The 17,639-nt window shown below is 41.9% G+C and overlaps 1 protein-coding gene across 3 annotated transcripts in view; it reads left to right on the top strand.

Moving 5' to 3' along the window:
* Positions 1–8,502, top strand: part of LOC139944021 (uncharacterized) — a 35,078-nt gene extending 26,576 nt beyond the window's left edge. For 2 of the 3 annotated variants that reach the window (XM_071940958.1, XM_071940956.1), the window contains 9 exons: positions 121–499; positions 1,618–1,811; positions 1,979–2,146; positions 2,930–3,060; positions 3,532–3,631; positions 3,989–4,154; positions 4,591–4,657; positions 5,110–5,380; positions 5,938–8,502. In XM_071940958.1, coding sequence (XP_071797059.1) covers positions 121–499; positions 1,618–1,811; positions 1,979–2,146; positions 2,930–3,060; positions 3,532–3,631; positions 3,989–4,154; positions 4,591–4,657; positions 5,110–5,380; positions 5,938–6,189 — 1,728 coding nt within the window. In that variant the 3' untranslated portion in view covers positions 6,190–8,502. The remainder of the gene's footprint in view (positions 1–120; positions 500–1,617; positions 1,812–1,978; positions 2,147–2,929; positions 3,061–3,531; positions 3,632–3,988; positions 4,155–4,590; positions 4,658–5,109; positions 5,381–5,937) is intronic. The other variant, XM_071940957.1, reaches the window with a different exon arrangement.
* Positions 8,503–17,639: the final 9,137 nt, after the last annotated feature.

The raw sequence follows: 17,639 nt of genomic DNA, 5'->3' as shown, positions 1-17,639 counted from the left end.
CTCGTTTTATGTCTTATTATCACTGCAGCAATTACCATAACCATCAGACCATACGATCTCTAGAAAGTCAGCAGTTCACACACTAGTAAAAATCTTGTTTTTGCTTTACACAAATTGCAGGTAACTGATGCCGTGATCGAGACAGTCTCTAATGTCATTATCAACGCCAAAGAGACGCAAGATTCCCCAGACAGTAAGAGCTCCTCGGCTATCATCCAGTCAGTTGAGGCTCAAGTTTCCTTGACCCTTCAGCAAGAAGGAGAGGTCAGCATACAACAGGATACCATCCATGTCGAGGCAGTGAGTATTGACCCCATAGATGCAAGTAATGGATTCAGCTTTGCATCAGTACAACAGGAGACAGCTGGCTCGAGGTCGCCACAAGAGGGCTCTCTAGATGGGACTGAGATCAAAACATTCACGAATGCCAGTGAAATACCAAATGATGTTGTTGCATCGATTAAGTTACCAGCGAACATCATTTACTTGCTACGACAAGGTAATAATAAAAACATTGAGTACAGAAAACCAACATAAGTTTTGTTTAGCCAGTGAAAAAAAAACTTGGCTTTTTGCAAACACCAGTACAACAAACAAGTTGTTAGAGAATGCCAGTATTTATTCCTGTACGTAGATTGCCAAGACTATGCAAACTATCTTGATTCAAAGCTGGTTGATGATACCATACACACGCTTTGAGTAATAAGCCTTTGGATTAAGAGCTGGTAAAACTACACCTGCACACGTGTACACCCCCACGTATACACATCCCGATATGTGGAGATTGTGCAGTAATTCACCAGAATCAGAACTACAATAAAGGATTTGAGGCATTGCATGCATGGTGAGGTATCAATGTATGGTTTGCGGTAACATCATGTGTGTATCTACTTGCCAGGTAGAGTTTGTTCTTGACTCCTGACTCCGCGGTAGTAGAGTTAATCACGAATCTATAAGCTAAAGTAGCAGTCCCAGCCTATTTTCTATACCATCCGCCCTGGTAATAGTTAAAAAGCAGGACAGTTCTTTTCAGAACTGAGAAGTCTCCCTAACTCCCGAACATCTACTCCGCGGTAGTAGAATAAAGACAGTTCCCTTAAAGAACAAACTCTACCTGGCAAACAGATACACTCATGGTGTTAGCGCAAACCAAATATACATTGGTAAAACTAAATTGTAAAACAATGCAATGCCCTGACGGGGGAGTCAAAAAGTATTATTTAAATATGTAGTAGACCGGACATTTCTCACATCTAAGGGGGAAGGGAGGGGGTTGTCATCAGGCCCCAGAATTGTGTAGTTTTCTAAGGGCCGAAAATATTTTGCATTTGTATACAAGTTTGTGCACAAATTTGTACGGATTTTTTCAGACCTACCCATATCTAACCTACTGATAAAGTGAGCCATCTGTTCTTTGATAGCAGGCTTCCAGATGTCTTGCTGACCCACTTATGCTAGCTAGGTTCTGTGGTTCCCATTACACCCCTACTCTGCCAGTCGAACATTGCGCTTATTACCAGTGTGCCAATAACTAGTTGAACCTTCCCACATTTATGTTATTCCTTTGGTTGCACCACCCCAGTTACAAATAAAAATTTAAAATAAAACAATTGGCAGCAGGAAACAGCACAACATCACTACAAGCAAGTTTCATAGTCTACGCTGATGACACATTGTTCCAGACTGGAGTTACGGAGGGTTCGAACGGCACAAACAACGCGACAACAAAAGTCGCTGGGTCCATCGTTTCACTGGCAGTAGAAGGTGTGGAGCTTAAAAACCTCACTGATCCAGTGGTCATTGACTTCAAGGTAAGACCATCTGTTATAGCTCTGTTTGAAATATATTTACAAAAAATAGTAATCTAAAGTTTAACTGTAAGAAAGGTACTGACTGACACTCGTAGGGATCAAGGTCTACTTTGCATTAAGTATATAATGCCCTTCGAGATGATTGTTTTGTGATCTCACTATTATAGATTCTACCCAGTGTATCCCAAGAAGACGTTGACACAATCAAATGTGTGTTCTGGGAATTTGGTGAAGAGTCCGGTTTCTGGTCCACAGAGGGCTGCCAGCTTGCTGAGATGACCGATGACAAAGTGTCATGTGATTGTGACCATGCTACTAACTTTGCCATACTTGTGGTATGTAACTCTCTCCAAGACCCTGGAACACTTTACATACATTTACTATATTTACGAGCCTGTTTTTAGCATATTAATTTCATTTTGCTAAAATTATTACAAGTTTTTATTTTAAGAGCAGTTGGATTGTACATATTGAGATTACAAGTACATGCTGAGGTTTTGAGGAGTTACTTGTTAAGGGGTTACATAGGTACATGTTGAGGTGTCACATTGAGATTTCAAGGAGGCATGTGTTCGGGATTCAATGAGGTATGTGTTGAGGTTTCAATAAGATACATGTTGAGGTTTCAATGAGGTACGTGTTGAGGTTTCACTGCGATACATGTTGAAGTTTCAATGAGGTACGTGTTGAGGTTTCACTGCGATACATGTTGAAGTTTCAATGAGGTACGTGTTGAGGTTTCTTTGCGATACATGTTGAAGTTTCAACGAGGTACGTGTTGAGGTTTCACTGCGATACATGTTGAAGTTTCAATGAGGTACGTGTTGAGGTTTCACTGCAATACATGTTGAAGTTTCAATGAGGTACGTGTTAAGGTTTCACTGCGATACATGTTGAGGTTTCAATGAGGTATGTGTTGAGGTTTCACTGCGATACATGTTGAAGTTTCAATAAGGTACGTGTTGAGGTTTCACTGCGATACATGTTTCAATGAACATTTTTAACAACTGTATTTATAAAGTGCAAAGTTGCCAAAGGATACAAGGCGCTGAATCGTAATGTTACAATGGTTAGACCGGGAAACAGTCAAACAGATTTCTACTTTTTTCTTTGCGCAGGATGTGAAGGGTCAGAAACGTAGAGATGATGGTCTCTCCTTCACCCCAGCACTTGATCTCATCAGCCAAGTAGGAGGTGCTCTATCAGTCGCAGCTCTCGCTATTACATTGGTAATTTATTTGTCTATAAGGTAAGTCTGTGGGCATTGGCACTGGTCGCAAGACCGCTCTTGTCAACAAGACTGAAGAATAGATGTAGAGAAATATCAGCTGACCCACCAGAACATCTAATCTTCCACCTATTTCTAAATAGGCTTTATAATATACTCACTTGTGTAACCCTTGACAGTGAAGCCATTTTTTTTACATTCAAGTTGTATTGGAGACTGGACATAAAGAAATCAAATCTTTTTTTAAGGAGTTAAAGAACTATCATTCTTTAATGGCAGTTGTGGCTTAAGTGACAAAGCCCACGTCCAAACAAACAAACAAACAAACAAACAAACAAACACCCCAACAAACAAACAAAAAAACAAACAAACAAACAAACAAAAACAAACAAACAAACAAACAAACAAACAAACAAACAAACAAACAAACAAACAAACAAACAGACAAACAAGCAATGTATGTTAATAGCTGATGATTGATTTTCCATCCAGCAAACTACGCACCGGCAAATCTCGTCAGATTTTCATCCATTTTTGTTTCTCCTTGTTGATGCTGTACATCGTGTTTCTGGCTGGCATTGACAATGGAAGGGTAAGTGTAACGATATTGAAATGTGAAATCACTGTTGCCTTAAAGGGAAGGTACACGTTTGGTAATTACTCAAAACAAATATTAGATTGAAAACTGATTAGGTAACGAAGCATTTGGGAGCTGTTGATAGTATAAAACATTGTGAAAAACGACTCCCTCTGAAGTAACGTAGTTTTTGAGAAAAAGGTAATTTCTCACTAAAATATTAAGAGACTTCTAGCTTGAAGTCTTTTATTCCTATCTGAAAGCATACAAATTTGTACAACAAGGGTGCTTTTTCTTTCATCATTTCCTCGCAACTTCGACGACCAATTGATAAGGGAATGGCAGTTCATTATTCTCTGATCTCATCTGCAGGGTTCTGGAGGATGGTGTGTATTTGTTGGAGCTCTGATTCACTACTTGAGTCTGACCACCTTGATGTGGATGGCTGTTGAAGCCAGGAATATGTACGTCAGCACCGTCAAGGTGTTCCCTGAAGACACGCCACGATACATGATCAAAGCTGGACTCCTTGCTTGGGGTAAAGCTCTAAAACATGAATTCAATTTCAATTGATTTCACATAACATAGGACTGGTTGGACACATCTTTTCTTTTTTGGCAAAGGCAGTCCTAACTTGGCATCGGTATAAGGGTCTTTTTAGAGGAGTTGAATAATTCTGCACAACTTGCCACTCATGATACGATACATTTGGGCACATCATCAGCACATGCAGTAAATATCATGATGGGCCTAAATAAAACCTTACTCCTACCATTAATTCACACTGTTTTTTATTTTTTAAAGGATCTCCTCAGAGTTGAATAATTCTGCATAACTTGCTATTCATGACACGATACATGGGCTCGACACAATCAGAACTTGCATGGAATTTATATTGATGGGCCTAAAAAAACACCTTGTGGAACACCTGCATTGCTCCTACTATTAATTCACACTGCTCTTATTTTTTAAAGGATCTCCACTGATTGTCCTGACCGCAACTTTGGCAGCAGCGACAGAATCCTACAAGCATGATGATTAGTAAGTTTTGTAATAGTGATACCTATGAAATACTAACTTTCTACTAGGACCGGAATTTAAAGGGATTTTAAAATATTCCTCTAGAATTTTTTCAAATCAACAATGAGACGTCGAGTACAGAAACTTGTACCTCGTACTTGCCTGAAGCTATGTAGGTTCATGTAATGCTAGAGTAGTTTGACAACCTGTTAGTGTTATTGAAGTATCATCATCATAGCCGTCCTCCCGAGGTAGGTCCCGGAGATTTGCTTCCCAACTATGAGTCTTCATAGGTCTCTGTTCCTTGCTAGGTGTCCTGCTGCTGCCACTGATGGTATGTCAGCCTCTTCACAGAAGTGCTTGATATCTTCCAGCCATCGTTTCCCCGGTCTACCTCTGGGTCTGTTATTGAATAAAGTACAATGAATTAGAGCTGTTTTACAACACAATCATTCCTTTTATTTTGACTGTAGTTGTTTCATCTCTCCTGGTCTGGCCATGTACCTCGGTCTCCTCACCCCAATCGCTCTCATCCTCCTCCACAACGTCATCACTTTCATCCTGGTCATGCGCAGTCTCCTCAAGGTCAAAGAGGCATCTCGGACAGAGCAAATAACCAAACGCCTCCAGAATGCTGTGGGAATCTCAGCCCTCATGGGCTTAACGTGGTGCTTTGGGTTCTTGGCCATTGAAGGGGCAACTTTTGCCTTCCAGCTCCTCTTCTGTGTGTTTAACTCCTTGCAGGTCTGTTCATTGTATTGTTTCTTAAATTATTTGGGTTATTTGGGCTGTATTCCATACATAAAACAGGGAGAACACAATGTGTACAAAACTTATGATAACAAATTCATGTTTTTTATGAACATATCAAAATGCGCAAACTAAGTTGCATGCAACCGATTCAAGGCTATGTTCGTGAAGGAAAGCCAATCAAATTGAAATATTCACCTTGGGGATTGTAAGGCTATTATTTAAAAAATTTACTCCAAAAATGTGCTACCAAAGTGTTCCATTTGCATGCATCGCAATTGGTTGCCTCAAAGTTGCCTCATGTGAAAAGGCGCTTACACTCTACTGAAGTCGATGGGCGGTCGGCCCTCTCTGCTTGGAAGCCCACCACATTATTTAGTCATATTGCAGAAGTAAATATAGAATAGATAGATAGAATAGATTTATTTATTGTCCACGTTAAAAACCATTGAAACGTAACATCCAGTGGCCAAATACAAGTATACACAATCAATATAAAAACTGTATAATTTAAAACAAATTCATATGTATGTCGCTATTGTTTGTGGTAGGGTGTGGTCGTCTTTGTCATGTTCTGTGCTCGACGTGAAGAGGTCCGAGCAGCGGTCGCCCCTTACCTTAGACGGATCTGCTGTTGCCGTGTATGTCAAGCACCCGAGTTTCATCCTGATAGGTCCTACGATCTCCCAACCTCTCAGACTGCACTCGGCACTTCAAGTATTAACACAGCCAGCCTTGATCTTTCTGTGTCTGTAGCAGTCGAGGAGTCACGTGAAAAATATGTATCGACAGAGGCTCTTTGAATTACAGATAATCTCCAGAGAGCTTGACAGTTTTCTCGGTAAGGGATTTGAGGTGCAGGGATGGGCAAAGCTCCTCTACAAGAGGCTACAAGGTCAAATTGAGTTACGTGATCCACCTCACTTTTAAAGGGAAGGTACACCTTTGGTAATTGTCAAAGACCAGACTTCTCACTTGGTGCATCCAACCGTAAGCATAAATTTAATAACAAGCCTGTGAAAATTAAGCTCAATTGGTCATCAGAGTTGCGAGAAAACGATGAGAGAAAAAACACCCTTGTTGGGTGAATTAGTGTGCTTTCAAATAGGAATAAAAGACTTCTAGCTAGAAGTCTTTTTTTATTTTAGTGAGAAATAACCTCTTTCTCAAAATCTATGCTACTTCACAGGGAGCCATTTCTCACAATGTTTTATACTATCAACAGCTCTCCAATGCTCGTTACCAAGTCAGTTTTAAGCCAATACTTGTTCTGAGTAATTACCAAACGTGTACCTTCTTTTTAAAGGTACTGGACACCTTTGGTTTTTCTCACTTGGTGTAGCTCTACATGCATAAAATAATAAACTTGTTAATATGAACTCAATTGGTTGTCGAAGTTGGGAGTAAGTATAGGTAGAAAAAACACCCTTGTCACAAAAGTTAGTGTACTTTCAGATGCTTTAATTTGAGACCTCAGCCTGAAGTCTTGAATTCAATTCAGAGGGAGCCGTTTTTCTCAATGTGTTATATACTATCAACAGCTCTCCTTTGCTCGTTACCAAGTAAGTTTTTATGCTCAAAATTACTTTGAGTAATTATCAATAGTGTCCAGTGCCTTTAACTTGTGTAAAACGCACTTTGTTAGTAGATGTCCTTTAAAAAAGAGAAAACAGACGTTTGCCCAAATTAATATTTTGTAGGCCCTCAAAAATACTTATATTCAAGACAGATTTTAAAGCCTGATAAAGGTCAAACAGTGTAAAAGTGTTGCCCATTTGTGACCAGGGGGTTGTTGAACTCTAACTTGGGGTATTAACCCAATTCACCTGACGTCATCATCAGAATAATCTTGCATGCGCCATATTGGTGGGCAACGTCATTGTGCGTTGCTCAGCAGAGAAGTGCGCATTTTAGGCGGCGCAGCGTTTACACGTAAACCTATTGACCACCAGAATGGTGAGCGTGGCACAGTCGCGGCGTGTGACATGCGTGCAAGGGGTCAATTGTGGATGGATTAAAAAAAAAATAATCAAGATTGATGCTCAGACTTTTGTAAAGTTACACTGGTGAAGAGGTTTTTTTTTTAGGAAGAATAATTTAATGGACCCTGCGACTCCCCGTATATACCTGAGCAGAGGATAACAGTTCAAGTGTCAAAGAATAATTTCCCCTTACTGTACAAAGCTGTGAGACTTCTTCGTATTTTTGTGTGTATTTTTTAAGTATTTTAGAGTTAAAGAAAGTGGACTCTATTGGTAATTGTCAAAGACCAGTATTCTCACTTGCTGTATCTCAACATGTGCATAAAATTAAAAAACCTGTGAAAATTTGAGCTCAATCGGTCATCGAAATTGCGAGATGAAAGAAAAAACACCCTTGTCACACGAAGTTGTGTGCTTTCAGATGCTTGATTTCGAGACCTGAAGTTCTAAATCTGAGGTCTCGAAATCAAAATCGAGGAAAACTACTTCTTTCTCGAAAACTACTCCACTTCAGAGGGAGCCAATTCTAATTAGGTTTTATATTACCAACCTGTCCCCATTACTCTTTCCCATAATAAGGTTTTATGCTTATAATTATTATGAGTAATTACCGATAGTGTCCACTGCCACTGTATGCTCAGTCTTTGAAGTTGAACACTTCCTGAATGTTTTAGCTGTTGGTGATTTTGTTTATATGCTCTCATTTTTTTAAGAAGTTTATAGGTTTATTCAATATTGCAGAAATCATCGTAATTCAAAATGAATAATACAAAATGATATATAATCAAATTGATTGTACACAGACTTATATGAGTAATAAATAATAAAATTAATATAGGCCTATATCTTTTATACGATTATTTAATGAGTAGGGTAGATGGCCTTAGCTTTTGATCCAAACCAGACCTTTTTTTCAGAGGCATAAAACAAGTACAAACAAATACATATACATTTATAGAAAAAGAGAGGAGAAATATATGATGTACATATAAGTACATTATAACAGAAGATAATCAGGAGATGAAATCTAGACTTTCATTTCGCTTGACTCTGCCTTGTGAAAGATGAAATCTAGACTTTCATTTCGCTTGACTCTGCCTTGTGAAAGATGAAATCTAGACTTTCATTTCGCTTGACTCTGCCTTGTGAAAGATGAAATCTTAACTTTCATTTCGCTTGACTCTGCCTTGTGAAAGATGAAATCTTAACTTTCATTTCGCTTGACTCTGCCTTGTGAAAGATGAAATCTAGACTTTCAGTTCGCTTGACTCTGCCTTGTGAAAGATGAAATCTAGACTTTCATTTCGCTTGACTCTGCCTTGTGAAAGATGAAATCTAGACTTTCATTTCGCTTGACTCTGCCTTGTGAAAGATGAAATCTTAACTGTCATTTCGCTTGACTCTGCCTTGTGAAAGATGAAATCTAGACTTTTATTTCGCTTGACTCTGCCTTGTGAAAGATGAAATCTAGACATTCATTTCGCTTGACTCTGCCTTGTGAAAGATGAAATCTAGACTTTCATTTCGCTTGACTCTGCCTTGTGAAAGATGAAATCTAGACTTTCATTTCGCTTGACTTTCGCGGAACAGTCCATTATTTCAAGGAGGCCTAATATTCTGCTATTTGTTTAATGAATAAAATGCATCCTATTTGTTTGTATACCTTATATCTTTCATGTGAAATATTTTTGGTGTATTTTTAGTATGCTCAGTTTTTGAAAGTTGAACACTTTTAGAATTCTTTAGCTGAACAGTGATTCTTTGGATTATATTTTACCTTTTTTAAACATAATGTATTCGTAAGCTCTTTATTTCTATTAACGGAGTTGCTGTATAGTTGTGCACAGTATAATTATATTACCTTAATATAATGGCGCTATCAATTGTCTGCTTAGAATATTTGCAAAACAGAAAATAAGCTTTTGTGTTTTCGCCTTAGTTTGGATACAATTAGCACTTTTTACTTGTGCATTTAGGCTGGAAAGGTAACATTGTAAGAAGGATATAGGGTACGTTTATTCAATATTGCAGAAATCGCAGTAAATTCAAAATGTTATCTAATCAAATTGATTGTACACAGAGTTATGAGAAATATACAATAATATAGGGCTATTATATCTTTTATACAATTGATGCGGGGTATAAGTACACTATAGCAGAAATTTCACTCGACTCCGCCTTGTGAAATGGAACAGTCCAGATTTCAAGGGGCCCTTATTTTGATGTAAATTTTGTATGAATAGAATGCAGCCTAGATTTGTTTTATTTTGCATTCATTCAATAATAGACTTCTTACCTATGACGTCACAATCCACAAGGGTCCTCACTGAGGCCAATTAATATGATTGGCTGAGAGTTGTATCTTTCCATTGTTCGATCTCAGTTTGGTGGACAATGCAAGGGGTCTATCTCTAAGCCAGCGGCCCAATTTCATAGAGCTGCTAAGCACAACAAATTTGCTTAGCATGAAATTTCTTCCTTGATAAAAAGAGGATTACCAACTAAATTTCTTATTGTTGCATATTGCTTGTTACTAGTGTTCGGCTGCAGTTTGCTCATCCTGAAAATCACGTGGAATTTTCGGTTGGTAATCCTGTTTTATCGAGGCAGAAATTTCATGCTAAGCAAATTTTTGTGCTTATCAGCTGTATGAAATTGGGCACTGGTCAATTGCTAAAGTGCCTTGCCTTATTCATAGAAAAATTTCATCTTCAACCTGGAGCTCCTTTAAACACATGGATAAGGACTGATTGTATAGAAGGTTTATATCCAATAAAGATAAATAAATGACTAAAACATAACTTTGTTGAAGGATTTGTGTTAATTTTAGGCAATGATTCGAAAAAGCAATTTTTTTTCTCTGTAAGATTTGTTCCCATACACCGGGTGCCGCTTGTAAAAAGTTTACAAATATGTGTTGGCAGAATTACGGCACAAGGTGGCGCTCTTCCGAACCCGCCTAACTTGCATGTAATTTAAAGTCAACTAGTTAGCCTCCATAAACTTGTTATCCACTTGAAGGGATGGACTGGGAAACGCTGACTGGCTCACAAGGAACTTCTTCGCGTGTACGCTTGTCAAATATTAATGATCTTTTTGTTGATCCACGAACAGTTTCAGACGTAAAGTAGTTTTGTCACATGAGTGCATTTGCGCCAAGCTAAACACGTGTTTAGTTGAACGCATCAGATCGAAGTAGCCTGTGTGGCGCAACAGAGGTAGAACGCCCCTGCACGAGGAATGGAACCATCCCAACAGCAGTGACCCCGCATAGCGCGTGCTATTGGTTAGCGCGATCACGTGTGCACGTGGCCTAATGCTATAAAAGCAGCGACGTGCAAAGTGATGAGGGGCTGGACTGATAATCAAGTAATACTGATTGTTCTTGCCACACTCTGACTGCACTGTGTCCCGTCTACTAGGTAAGTGGACTGAGGGGCTGCTGCGTGTAAGGGAATCGGCTGACTGTAGTCGGCTGTAACGGTTCTTGTATATGAGCTAAATTGAGGGGACCTTGTAGTGTAGTTGAGGGGCCATACTGGGTTGTGCGGCGAATAGGTTCCTCACTTGAGGGGCATACTGGGTAGTGCGGCGAAAAGGGTTCCTTCAGGAGTCCTCTGAGGGGATTATTGCCATTCGTGGTGATATCCTCTATGGTCCAATAACGATATTACATTGTCCAATCAGAGCTTGTGGGTTTATTGAGTCATTGCTGGCGTGGTGCTGGTCTGCTAACTGCTGAGCTATAGAGCGCTGTGCCCCCTCTTGTTGCTGGTACCATAGAAGCTGGTACTGCTGGTGCAGATCATTTGTGCTCAAAGGGCGCCCTCTGCTGTCGGTCTCCTGTAATTGAGAAGCCACCTTCAACCCCTGCATGTACCTTTTCTCGGGACGGTATACATCCATCCCAACGGACTCGTCTCCAGCCGCTCGGAGACGTTCTCGTCGTTGCCGTCCGCGCACCGCCCTCTACGTAGGAAGGAGGCGCCACAAATTGGTGTCAGAAGTGGGATTTTGAATTGTGTACATGTTATGGTGTGTTATGGAATGAAGGTTTGGTTTTTTGTGCTTTTGTCATTCTTTGCTGCACTGATCGTCTACCTTAGTTTCAGACCTTACAAATAGTTAAGACAGTTGTTGTATTGATGTGGGCTAGTTGGATTCTTTGTGTTTTACTTGGGTTGTTGATAGCCCTTGCGGTTGAATTGATTTGGTTCATTTGGTGTATTTGCCGTGAGACAAGGAGACAGAGAAGGGGTATTCGTTGGTTATCAAGGCCAGTATCTGTAGAACGGAACGATTACGAGGATACACCCGTTTAGCAATTGGGCAAAATGTCTCGAGTCCCATCTGGGGAGGACCTACATAGGTCCCGATTGGAGTTTCAGTTGTTACAGTGGGAAAATTGTCTGCATTTGGAACAAATCAAGAAACTGGAGGCTGCGTTGGAAGAAGTAAAGCCGTCTGGGGTAAGCCCAATTAGTGAGGCCCCAAGTACTGTTCATAAACACGTCAGGATAGATCCGGATGTTGAGTTTAGACTGCCATGCCAGGGGCTGGCTGAGATTAGGAAGGAGGCGTCTGGGTACTGTTCTTTGGAAGATTCAGAATCTGGTGATAAACCCTCGTCGAAATCCCATCCCATTGAGGGGGGTGGTGAGTCTGGTATTTATGATTGGTCGGCGTTAGCGAGGGATAAGTTGTCTGGTCCGGCCGTCGTTCCAAGTCCGAATCGAAACCCATTTGTGGATGCTGTGAGCACGCCCGATCCAAAAAGGTTCCGTAATGAGTTAATGAGTTTTGCTACGCGCCCGCCTGTGGCTATGGCTGAAAGGGTGATGGCTGATGACTCTGAGGCAGACAAGGCTGGGCCTTGGCCGTTGAAAAGGGAGGCAAGGTTTATTGAGAAATCAGAGGGTCCTCGACGTCCTTGTATTATGCCTGATAGGTATAATGGTAAAGTCCCGTGGAACGAATATTACGGGCATTTTGAGAGTTGTCGTATGGTGAACCAATGGGATAAACAGCAGTCTGCTGCATTTTTGGCTGCCAGTCTACAAGGAGATGCAGTCCGCATCTTGGGCTCACACGAGGGGCACAAGAGGACATATGATGAGATGGTTATGTTGTTAAAGCGGAGATTCGGGCCTGGTCATCAGGCAGAGAATTTTCTGGTAGAATTACGTCATCGTCGGCAGAAGCCGAAAGAAACACTACAAGAACTTTGTCAAGGGATACATGAGTTAGCCGTGAAAGCATACCCTGAAATACCTGAAGAGGCAAGGGACCGGCTGGAGAAAAATCATTTTGTTGATGCTGTATCCAACCAGTTTTGTTCGTGAGGGGATATTTCGGGCAAGGCCCAGAGATTTATCAGAGGCATTACAAGCCGCCTTAGAAACAGAGAATTTTCATAAGGTTGAAGCCCAACGAGTTGGGGAAAGACCATCTTATAAGTTTGCTCGAGGGACGAACGATAACGATGAGGTAGAGACTAGATTCCGGTCAGTTGAAAGAACGTTAAGCCAACAATCCGAGTGTGTGAGCAATATGGCTCAACAGTTGGATAGGATATTAGGTGCACTAGTGCCACAGCAACGGGCACAACCGGTATCCGGACAATTCGATGGCTTACCGCCGGCAAAGAGGTATAAGGCGCCTATGAAGTGTCACAATTGTGGGGTTCAAGGGCATTTTGCAAGGGAATGCCAGTTACCAAGAAGAAAGCGCCCTCGTGTGTCGGAAAACGAGGATCAGTCGACGTACCAGTGGGTCCCCGGGAAGACTGAGAGAAGAGCAGGGCCCTCAACAGATGTAAACAGTTATCTGGTTTGTGGTCCGGCGGCGCCCACAATTGGGCCGTTGTGTGGGTTGTTTGTGGAAGGTTCAATTCGATCTATTAAATTTCGGTTGCTTGTTGATACTGGTTCAACCGATACGTTCTTGAGTATGGCGGTGTATCATAAAATACCGAATGAACACCGACCTCATCTGCAGGAATGTGAGTCAAAGGTCAGACAGGTTGACGGGAGTCTATTAAAAGTGTATGGTTCAGCCTGGTTGGAATTACGAATTGGGAAGACAGTACACCCAATTAAAGCTGTTGTTGCCGATATCGGAACCCCTGCAATGCTGGGGATGGATTGGTTGTTGCAAACCGGCGGTAATCTTGATTTCGGCAGATTAGAATTATGCGTGAAAGGGGAGAGAATTAGATGCACTGGGAGTGCTGGCAACCATTTTGCTGGACGAGTAGTAGTAGCAGAAACAACAGTAATACCAGCGGGTCAGAGGGCATTTTGGAAGCCGAAGCCGAAGTGTTTGAAGTGCGACAAGGCATTCACCCAACAGAAGGGGTTAAACCGTCACCGGAAGTATACCCACGGGCCGCCAGTTTTCCTCCATTGCCGGATCTGCGAGTACGTGGATAAAAGAAGAGATAATCTGAGGCGCCATTATAAGACGGACCACCCAGAGAAGGTGTACGAGGTCACGGGAATTAAAGCAAAACCCCTGGTGAGGGAGGAGTCCGGACAAGACATCGCCAAGCCCCACGAGGTGCGGAGAGTTGTCAAGAACAACGAAGATCCACCGACTGGTGAAGTGAGTCAGGAGGCCGAGCTGGTTAAGAAGCCTTTCCCCCTGCGTTGGAAGATGCCACTGGCCGTGTCGCCCCTCCACCCGTCTCCTTCAGATGAGGAGGAATGGGATGACGATGCCCTCAGCATCGTTTCATCGCTGCCTGGCCTGGAGATAGCAGTTAAGGAAGACGAGGAGCAGATGGAGGTTCAAGTAGAAGCCATGGAAGAGGAGCCACGACCTTCTTCTTCGTCCGCCGAGGCCCCAGTAGCTTCCCGGCCACCTTCTTCTTTGTCCGTCAAGGCCCCGGAAGCGTCACGGCCACGCCCTGTGTCCCCAAAGGCATCAGTGACTTCGAAGCCCCGCCTTTCTCCAGTGAGAGCCCCAGTAACGGCAGGGCGCCCCATCGCCCCGAAGAACACCCCGCCAACCGGCCCATCAGGGAAGAGTAGCCCCGACCCCGACCAACAGCCCATCCGTATCCGGCGTCTTCGCCCCCAGTGCCCAGAGGTGGCCACCATCGTGGAACACATCAAGACTCGTACGTATGTAAGAGGAGTGATGAATCATGAAGAGACCAGGCAGCGTACGTACTATCAGGACGTGCTGGTAGACTGCATGAGGGCTCTGGAAACCATAAAGGTGCAACAGCAGAACAACGTGGGACCACGCAAGCCGCAGTCGCCACCTAGGAACCTTTGAAGGATGTTCTCCACCGTCTTCGCGTTCGCGTAACTCTTTGCCAGTTTATCTTTCTTAAAAACGAATCAGGTCTAATCAGTTTACTAATCAGTGTGTGGATAATATGTGATTGCCAAAGAAATTCTTCCTGAGATTTGTAGTTTTGATAAAGGTTCTTTAAAGTAAAGTTTTGATAAAAGAGGAGGCTGTTTAACTTTTCTATAAGCGTTTAAAAAGTAAGTATTATTTTCGTACCTGTATTAAAGACAAAGAGGTTTGTATTATTTTTGTGTACTCTGTTGCTTTTAATAAAATATATATCGGCTTATCTGGATGGGGACATTCCAGGCCTGTCAGGAGGCTTTGTGGCGCAACAGAGGTAGAACGCCCCTGCACGAGGAATGGAACCATCCCAACAGCAGTGACCCCGCATAGCGCGTGCTATTGGTTAGCGCGATCACGTGTGCACGTGGCCTAATGCTATAAAAGCAGCGACGTGCAAAGTGATGAGGGGCTGGACTGATAATCAAGTAATACTGATTGTTCTTGCCACACTCTGACTGCACTGTGTCCCGTCTACTAGGTAAGTGGACTGAGGGGCTGCTGCGTGTAAGGGAATCGGCTGACTGTAGTCGGCTGTAACGGTTCTTGTATATGAGCTAAATTGAGGGGACCTTGTAGTGTAGTTGAGGGGCCATACTGGGTTGTGCGGCGAATAGGTTCCTCACTTGAGGGGCATACTGGGTAGTGCGGCGAAAAGGGTTCCTTCAGGAGTCCTCTGAGGGGATTATTGCCATTCGTGGTGATATCCTCTATGGTCCAATAACGATATTACATTGTCCAATCAGAGCTTGTGGGTTTATTGAGTCATTGCTGGCGTGGTGCTGGTCTGCTAACTGCTGAGCTATAGAGCGCTGTGCCCCCTCTTGTTGCTGGTACCATAGAAGCTGGTACTGCTGGTGCAGATCATTTGTGCTCAAAGGGCGCCCTCTGCTGTCGGTCTCCTGTAATTGAGAAGCCACCTTCAACCCCTGCATGTACCTTTTCTCGGGACGGTATACATCCATCCCAACGGACTCGTCTCCAGCCGCTCGGAGACGTTCTCGTCGTTGCCGTCCGCGCACCGCCCTCTACGTCGGAGGGTGAGGCGCCACACCTGCTTGGTCTACTTGGTTGCTTACCAAGACTTGATGACAAATCTTAAAGACGCTGGACACTATTGGTAACTGTTAAAGACCAGTCTTCTCACCTTGTGTATCTCAACATATGCATAAAATAACAAACCTGTAAAAATTTGAGCTCAATCGGTCATCGAAGTTGCGAGATAATAATGAAAGAATAAACACCCTTGTCGCACGAAGTTGTGTGCTTTCAGATGCTTGATTTCGAGACCTCAAATTCTAAATACGAGGTCTCGAAATCAAATTCTTGGGAAATTACTTCTTTCTCGAAAACTACTCCACTCCACTTCAGAGGGAGCCGTTTCTCACAATGTTTCATACTACCAACCTTTCCCCATTACTCGTCGTTACCAAGTTCGGTTTTATGCCAAAAATTATTTTGAGTAATTACCAATAGTGTCACATTGATCCTGCTTTTCATAGCCTTAATTTATTGTGTAATCGTAGCACGTGCGTGGTGTGTTCCTGGGAGTGATTCACACACGCACACAGTGGGATCGAGGGTGTGTGTAGCGTCCCCGCAGCTGCAAAGGGAACCGCACAGTGACTTCAGTGACCCGGATGTACACGTGCGTTCGTTCGCTAATAACATTCACACGTGTACTGTCAGTTTATACTTCGGAAAACCATGGAGGCGGGAAAACAAACGTGAAATTACAGTCAAAACCCTGGAAATATATGGTGTATAAGTGAATCACGATTAAAGAGGGAACTTTAAAGGTAAGAATAATGATAGGGTGAGATAAAGGCAATGGAAACTGTTGGTAATAATTCAAAAATAATTTTAAGCATAAAAACCTTTACTTGGTAAAACGAGTGACGGGGCTCAAATTTTCACAGCTCGTTGTTTAGTGTATTCACCAAGTGAGAAGACATAATTTTCTTTGACAATATTACCAATAGTGTCGAGCTCTAAGTTGCTTCTACTGTGTTGGACATTTTTATAAGACCCTGTGTGTTTTATTTATTATGTATAAGAAGCAGATTTTGTTGTGATGAGTGCTACTTTTTTGTGCACACGGGTAGAAATTAATTAAGCCATGCAGAAACGATCTCATAGTTCATGCGCACAATGTTCCAATACTGAACACACGATTTCTTCTACCTCTAGAACAGAAAAAGTACCCCCTAAACCTCTGCCCCCGAAATTCCTGAGATTACATGCTCACAATACCAAAGACCAATTGTAGCTAAACGTACTGTGAGAAACATGCACGGGTAAACAGAACCCCCCGAGAACTAAATGTGAATGTCAAGAAACAACTTTCTTATTGTGGTTACTCCAAACTCCTCATCAGAATGTCAGTAGGCATGTTGATATTCTGTTTACGTACTTTTTCCTAACCAAAAACACAATGTCCACAGATATACATTAAACTTACACAGTTTGAAGATTATGATAGCAGAAAGCTTCCCTTGAAATTTTACTTACTGAGGTGCTGTAGTTTTTGAGAAATGAGTAAAAGTAATAATTTTCGTCTCAGTTTTAGCATGTAAAAACGTATTAACCAGTTATGCATTGGTTTTGGTATTATATCATAACTGGTTAAGGGGATTTTACGTGCTAAAATAATATGGTCTCATGAGACCAAAACTATTTTGTGACTTGTTTTACTCATTTCTCAAAAACTACACAACCTTAGTTAGTAATATTTGAAGGGAAGCTTTCCACTATCATTATCTTCGAACCCCGTAAGTTTAATGTTAATCTGTGGACATTTTGAAAAGGTACCCGAATCCTTTAAATTGATGCAACTACTTGGGGTTTGGGTAAATATGTATAATTGTTTGTGCAATTAGGCCTACGCTTACATATTTTCTTCTCCTTTT

The sequence above is a fragment of the Asterias amurensis genome, chromosome 11, assembly GCF_032118995.1.
Source record: "Asterias amurensis chromosome 11, ASM3211899v1".
NCBI lineage: Eukaryota > Metazoa > Echinodermata > Asteroidea > Forcipulatida > Asteriidae > Asterias > Asterias amurensis.
Note: the sequence above shows the minus strand (reverse complement) of the source record. Positions and strands in the feature narration are given on the sequence as shown.